The sequence below is a fragment of the Oncorhynchus tshawytscha genome, unplaced genomic scaffold (genome assembly GCF_018296145.1).
Source record: "Oncorhynchus tshawytscha isolate Ot180627B unplaced genomic scaffold, Otsh_v2.0 Un_contig_3022_pilon_pilon, whole genome shotgun sequence".
In the NCBI taxonomy this organism is placed as follows: Eukaryota; Metazoa; Chordata; class Actinopteri; order Salmoniformes; family Salmonidae; genus Oncorhynchus; species Oncorhynchus tshawytscha.
The window spans coordinates 82,255-90,000 of NW_024609724.1; the positions used below are offsets into that span (position 1 = coordinate 82,255).

A 7,746-nucleotide genomic window follows, 5' to 3' on the forward strand; every position below is an offset into this window, starting at 1 on the left:
TACTACTACTACTACTACTACTACTACTACTACTACTACAGGGCTCTAACGCTGACCTTTTTCTGCTACTACTACTACTACAGGGCTCTAACGCTGACCTTTTTCTGCTACTACTACTACTACTACAGGGCTCTACGCTGACCTTTTTCTGCTACTACTACTACTACTACAGGGCTCTAACGCTGACCTTTTTCTGCTACTACTACTACTACTACAGGGCTCTAACGCTGACCTTTTTCTTCTACTACTACTATTACTACAGGGCTCTAACGCTGACCTTTTTCTACTACTACTGCTACTACTACTACTACTACTACTACTACTACTACTACAGGGCTCTAACGCTGACCTTTTTCTACTACTACTGCTACTACTACTACTACTGCTACTACTACTACTGCTACAGGGCTCTAACCGCTGACCTTTTTCTACTACTACTACTACTGCTGCTACTACTACTACTACTACTGCTACAGGGCTCTAACGCTGACCTTTTTTCTACTACTACTACTACTGCTGCTACTACTACTACTACTACTACTACTGCTACTACTACTACTACTACTACTATTACTACAGGGCTCTAACGCTGACCTTTTTCTACTACTACTGCTACTACTACTACTACTGCTACTACTGCTACTACTACAGGGCTCTAACGCTGACCTTTTTCTACTACTACTGCTACTACTACTACTACTACTACTACTACTACTGCTGCTACTACTACTACTGCTACTACTACTACTACTACTGCTACTACTACTACTGCAGGGCTCTAACGCTGACCTTTTTCTTTTTACAAGGAGCACGTGTGCATCTAAATTGAAAAATTTAGCAGCACACAAAGAAATTTAAGAGCACAATAAAAAATATTTGATGTAACGGTGCATGACTGTCATGAATCTGCACTCAGTGTATTCTCCACGGCACTTAGGGGCTGCGGTACAGTGAAGCAATCATTGCAACAATTATCTAGATGATTTTCACACAGCAAAATATTTAGACGCATATGTGAGCAAAATGGTCGCCCTGTATCACTACTACAACTGAGGCCATTATACACGACACCACCTAAAGGATGTGGACACCTGCTTGTCGAACATCTCATTCCAAAATCAAGGCCATTAATATGGAGTTTGTCCCCCTTTTACTGCTATAACAGCCTACACTCTTCTGGGAAGGCTTTCCACTCGATGTTGGAACATTGCTGTGGGGACTTGCTTCCATTGGGCGATTTAGGCCTGGCTCGCAGTCGATGTTCCAATTTACCCCAAAGGTGTTCGATGAGGTTGAGGTCAGGGCTTTGTGCAGGCCAGTCAAGTTCTTCCACACCAATCTCGACAAACCATTTCTGTATGGACCTCGCTTTGTGCACGGGACATTGTCATGTTGAAACAGGAAAGGGCCTTCCACAAACTGTTGCCACAAAGTTGGAAGTACAGAATCGTCTAGAATGTCATTGTATTCTGTAGCGTTAAGATTTCCCTTCACTGGAACTAAGGGGCATAGCCGGAACCATGAAAAACAGCCCCATACCATTATTCCTCCACCAAACTTTACAGTTGACACTCTGCATTCGGGCAGGTAGCGTTCTCCTGGCATCCGCCAAACCCAGATTTGTCTGTCGGACTTCCAGATGGTGAGGTGTGATTCACTTCACCACCACGCTCTAACCGGGGCGGCAGGGTAGCCTAGTGGTTAGAGCGTTGGACTAGTAACCAGAAGGTTGCAAGTTCAAATCCCTGAGCTGACAAGGTACAAATCTGTCGTTCTGCCCCTGAACAGGCAGTTAACCCACTGTTCCCAGGCCGTCATTGAAAATAAGAATTTGTTCTTAACTGACTTGCCTAGTTAAATAAAGGTAAAATAAAAAAAATAAAAAAATCACTCCAGAGAACGCGTTTCCACTGCTCCAGAGTCCAATGGCGGCGAGCTTTACACCACTCCAGCTGACGCTGGCTGCTTTGCCATGGAAACCAATTTCATGAAGTTCGCGACAAACAGTTATTGTGCTGACGTTGCTTCCAGAGTTAGTTTGGAACAGATGATCTTTACACTACGCGCTTCAGCACTTGCCGGTCCCATTTTGTGAACTTGTATTGCCTACCACTTTGCTGCTGAGCCGTTGTTGCTCATAGACGTTTCCACTTCACAATAACAGCACTTACAGTTGATCAGGGCAGCTCTAGCAGGGCAGAAATTTTACAAACTGACTTGTTGGAAAGGTGGCATCCTATGACGGTGCCATGTTGAAATTCACTGAGCTCTTCTGTAAGGCCATTCTATTGCCAATGTTTGTCTATGGAGATTGCATGGCTGTGTGCTCGATTTTCTACACCCATCTGCAACGAGTGTGGCTGAAATAGCCAATTCCACTAATTTAAAGTGGTGTCCACATACTTTCGTATATATATATATATATATATATATAGTGTATCTCGATGAGGTAAAGTAATGTCACAGAAACGTCATTGTAAAAACATTAGGCACACACACGGGTTACTGCTGTACATACCGGCACACACACAGGGGTTACTGCCGTACACACACAGGGGTTACTGCCGTACATACACAGGGGTTACTGCCGTACATACCGACACACACATGGGTTACTGCCGTACACACACATGGGTTACTGCCGTACGCACACATGGGTTACTGCCGTACACACACAGGGGTTACTGCCGTACGCACACATGGGTTACTGCCGTACGCACACATGGGTTACTGCCGTACGCACACATGGGTTACTGCCCGTACACACACATGGGTTACTGCCGTACACACAGGGGTTACTGCCGTACACACACAGGGGTTACTGCCGTACACACACATGGGTTACTGCCGTACACACACAGGGGTTACTGCCGTACACACACAGGGGTTACTGCCGTACACACACATGGGTTACTGCCGTACACACACAGGGGTTACTGCCGTACACACACAGGGGTTACTGCCGTACACACAGGGGTTACTGCCGTACACACAGGGGTTACTGCCGTACACACACAGGGGTTACTGCCGTACACACAGGGGTTACTGCCGTACACACAGGGGTTACTGCCGTACACACACAGGGGTTACTGCCGTACACACAGGGGTTACTGCCGTACATACACATGGGTTACTGCCGTACATACACATGGGTTACTGCCGTACATACACAGGGGTTACTGCCGTACATACACATGGGTTACTGCCGTACATACACATGGGTTACTGCCGTACATACACATGGGTTACTGCCGTACACACACAGGGGTTACTGCCGTACACACACAGGGGTTACTGCCGTACATACCGACACACACAGGGGTTACTGCCGTACATACACAGGGGTTACTGCCGACACACACAGGGGTTACTGCCGTACACACACAGGGGTTACTGCCGTACACACACAGGGGTTACTGCCGTACACACACAGGGGTTACTGCCGTACACACACAGGGGTTACTGCCGTACACACACAGGGGTTACTGCCGTACACACAGGGGTTACTGCCGTACACACACAGGGGTTACTGCCGTACACACAGGGGTTACTGCCGTACGCACCGCCACACCTCCACCTCCACTAGAAAGCTGCCAACAATAAAGCGTAACAGGTTATCTGAGCCTCATCCTGGAAAATAGCACTTCTTTGTTATTGTAAAGCCATTTGGGGTTTCAAGCCCCATCTCATCGTTGATCACTTACTCTGACATTCTGTCTAAAGTCTCTCTGAGTTAGAAATAACTAAGTAGGCAAACAGTCACGGAATAAGTCCCACTCACTTGTAAATTCATTGATAAAGCAGCGTCAACACACAGCCAGGTTTGGAGTGTGAGAGTCGCCAGGATACACCATCAAGACATCAGTCAACACGCCAAGGGCCCAGATAACAAAGTTCCACTTGCAACGAACGTTCAGTTGTAAAGATCCAGTATCCTCTTGGCTTACTGACGTTGGACGTACAGACGCCCTCTTTACACCATGGACGTCTTCAATACGGTTTACAAACCGTGTCTTTGATATTTACTGTCCACTCCTGGGGTTCACGAATGGTCAAAGTCCAGAGAGATTGGGGCATGATATTAGGGCCGGGACCATACCAGTATCGCAATATTGTTTCTATGGCAAAAATGAAAACACAGAGCAGACCAAACTCTTTCAGTCCTTTAAACACCTGCTGTATGTAAAATATTGTGAGCTATAGATAGAAAATAAATACATGTGACTCTGGATGACATCATAATGATGTTTTGTTTCCAACATCAGGACTGTTTTCCTAACGAAGTTAAAAGCGCTTGGTGTTTTGTTTCTTTGCCACGATATTAACGAGTATAGAGATACGGGTATCATCCTGGCCCTACATGATACCCTTGACCGCTTAACTTCTCTGTGATCTCCTGTGTTTACGGGGTCACATCTGTCCCTGAGCCTGGGTTCTCCTCTCCTCTAGGCAGCGACACACCCACATGGACACCACCTCCGCATTGCCATCGTCGTAGAGCAAGATGAAGGCATGGTCCTGCAGACAGAGAAGGTAGAGAGATGGAGAGAGATTAATAGTGTCTCCGGTATGAATCCAGTGATTAGAGTATACTGTACATAGGTCACGACCAATGGAACAGCCAATCTCTCAGAACATCTGGAAAAATTACCACATTGGTCAATAAAAACACACTGAAGTAAAAATAATCTATTTCTTTTCCTCTTAGAAAGGAGATCAGTTCCGATCTCCTTTAGGATCTATGATTAAATTATTTTCAAGGACATTCAGAATTGACGAGCAGGAGCGTCCACCAGAGCTGTTCCCAAAGAATTGAATGTTAATTTCTCTACCATAAGCCACCTCCAAAATCGTTTTTGAAAATTTGGCAGTACGTCCTACCGGCCTCAATCGCAGACCAAGTTTATGGCGTCGTGTCGACGAGAGGATTGCTGATGTCAACGTTGTGAACAGAGTGCCCCATGGTGGGGGTGGGGTTATGGTATGGGGTAGGCATAAGCTACGGACAACGAACACAATTGCATTTTATCGATAACAATTTGAATACACAGAGATACCGTGACCCTGAAGCCCATTGTCGTACCATTCATCTGCCGCCATCACCTCATGTTTCAGCATAATAATGCATGACTCCATTCACAAGGAACTGTAACACAATGCCTGGAAGCTGAAAATGACCCAGTTCTTCCATGGCCTGCATACTCACCAGATGTGACACCCATTGAGCATGTTCAGGATGGATTGATGTGTATGACAGTGTGTTCCAGTTCCCACCAATATCCAGCAACTTCGTACAGCCATTGAAGAGGAGTGGGACAACATTCCACAGGCCACAACCAACAGCCTGATCAACTCTATGTGAAGGAGATGTGTCACGCTGCATGAGCCAAATGGTGGTCACACCAAATACCAACTGGTTTTCTGATCCACGCCCCTAACCTTTTTAAGTGATCTGTGATGAACAGATGCATATCTGTATTCCCAGTCATGTGAAATCCATAGATGAGGGACTAATGAATTGATTTGAATTGACTGATTTCCTTCTATGAACTGTAACTCAGTAACATTTTAGAAATGGTTGTGTTTATATTTTGGTCAGTATACATACTTAATAACAAGGAGTAGCTGGAGTCTTTGACCATTTTTATGGCCTTCCTCTGACACCACCAGGTATACAGGTCCTGGATGGCAGGGAGCTCGATCGCAGTGATGTACTGAGCCGTACACACTACCCTCTGTAGTGCCTTGCGGTCAGATGCCAAGCAGATTTATAAAAAATAAAAAATGTTTTAACCTTTATTTAACTAGGCAAGTCAATTAAGAACAAATTCTTATTTTCAATGACGGCCTAGGAACAGTGGGTTAACTGCCTGTTCAGGGGCAGTACGACAGATTTGTACCTTGTCAGCTCGGGGGTTTGAACTTGCAACCTTCCGGTTACTAGTCCAACGCTCTAACCACTAGGCTACCCTGCCGCCCCAGATGCCATACCAAGCGGTGATGCAGCCAGTCGATATGCTCTCAATGGTGCAGCTGTAGAACTTTTGAGGATCTGAGGGCCCATGCCAAACATTTCAGCCTCCTGAGGGGGAAGAGGCATTGTTGTGTCCTCTTCATGACGGGGGAAGAGGCGTTGTCGTGCCCTCTTCATGACTGGGGAAGAGGCGTTGTCGTGCCCTCTTCATGACTGGGGAAGAGGCGTTGTCGTGCCCTCTTCATGACTGGGGGAAGAGGCGTTGTCGTGCCCTCTTCATGACGGGGGAAGAGGCGTTGTCGTGCCCTCTTCATGACGGGGAAGAGGCGTTGTCGTGCCCTCTTCATGACGGGGAAGAGGCGTTGTCGTGTCCTCTTCATGACGGGGGGAGAGGCGTTGTTGTGCCCTCTTCATGACGGGGGAAGAGGCGTTGTCGTGTCCTCTTCATGACGGGGGAAGAGGCGTTGTTGTGCCCTCTTCATGACGGTTGGTGTGTGTGGACCACGATCCTTAGTGATGTGGACACAGAGGAACTTGCAGCTCTCGACCTGCACCCCTGCAGCCCCGTCCATGTGGATGGGGGCGTGCTCGGCCCTCCATTTCCTGTAGTCCACAATCAGCTCCTTTGTCTTGCTGACCTTGAGGGAGAGGTTGTTGTCCTGGCACCACACTGCCAGGGGTCTGACCTCCTCCCTATAGGCTGTCTCATCGTTGTCGTCGATCAGGCCTACCATCGTCGTTCCATTTGCAAACATAACGATGATGTTGGGAGTCGTGAGAGGCCATACATTCGTGGGTGAACAGGGAGTACAGGAGGGGACTAAGCACGCACCCCTGAGGGGCCAACGTGTTGAGGTTCAGGGTGGCACTGTGGTGTCACCAGAGAGACACATTCAGTCAGGACAATAACTGCTACACCAAGACTCCAGCACAAGGCTTCCCATAATCAATCAACCAATGCTCAAACCATACAAACACCAAATGCATATAATCCTAACCATATAGAGTCCAACTAGCACTGTGGAGATGGTGACAGAGGTCACATGACATGTGACACATCAGTGACAAGAGCACCATGCACTGATACAACCTCATCTGGAGAGCCTTGTGTCAGTGATGACCTCCGCCGGTTCATACAGGGGTCAAGGGTGAAAGTGGTGGGGGTTGTCACGGAGACGGGCCAACGGTGACTGACCGCTACATTTATTTGGTGTGTCGAGTAGAGGGACAATTAGATCAACGACCAAAGCCATCGCTCTTTAAATGGACTTGTCACCCCTGGTTTCCCTGACACAGGACCTTCACTAACAGGCACTAACAAACACAGCACAGTGTTAATAAGAGTCCAATCTGGCCGAGAACAGGGGATATAAGGACCAGGGACCTTGTGTGGGGGACAATGAATTTAGCCAAATAAAAAAATGAATGGAGGATAGATTACAGAAGGTAACATTGGAACAAGGACTTGATGGTGTTGAGGTGTAATATACAGTAATGTAAGTGTAGTTTGTATAAATACTACATTTCAATATGTTTGGATTCTGTCAGATATTTTACGTTTAAAAGGCAATGTTCTGCAACCTTATCCCAAGTTAGACCCTTAAGACCCGTAAGGACATAACTGGCAGTCCAGTCTGACGGGTCCGTTCCGCTCAGGTCCAGTCCAGACGGGGCCGGTCCAGTCCAGACGGGGCCCGGTCCAGTCCAGACGGGGCCGGTCCAGTCCAGACGGGGCCGGTCCAGTCCAGAAGGGGCCCGGTCCAGTCCAGACG

At 47.4% G+C, this 7,746-nt stretch overlaps 1 protein-coding gene across 2 annotated transcripts in view; it reads right to left on the minus strand.

Moving 5' to 3' along the window:
• Window positions 1-2,368: 2,368 nt before the first annotated feature.
• Window positions 2,369-7,746, minus strand: part of LOC112240758 (dual specificity mitogen-activated protein kinase kinase 5) — a 125,961-nt gene continuing 120,583 nt past the window's right edge. For both annotated transcript variants that reach the window (XM_042317280.1, XM_042317282.1), the window contains one exon: window positions 2,369-4,518. In XM_042317280.1, the coding sequence (XP_042173214.1) occupies window positions 4,411-4,518 (108 nt within the window). In that variant the 3' untranslated portion in view covers window positions 2,369-4,410. The remainder of the gene's footprint in view (window positions 4,519-7,746) is intronic.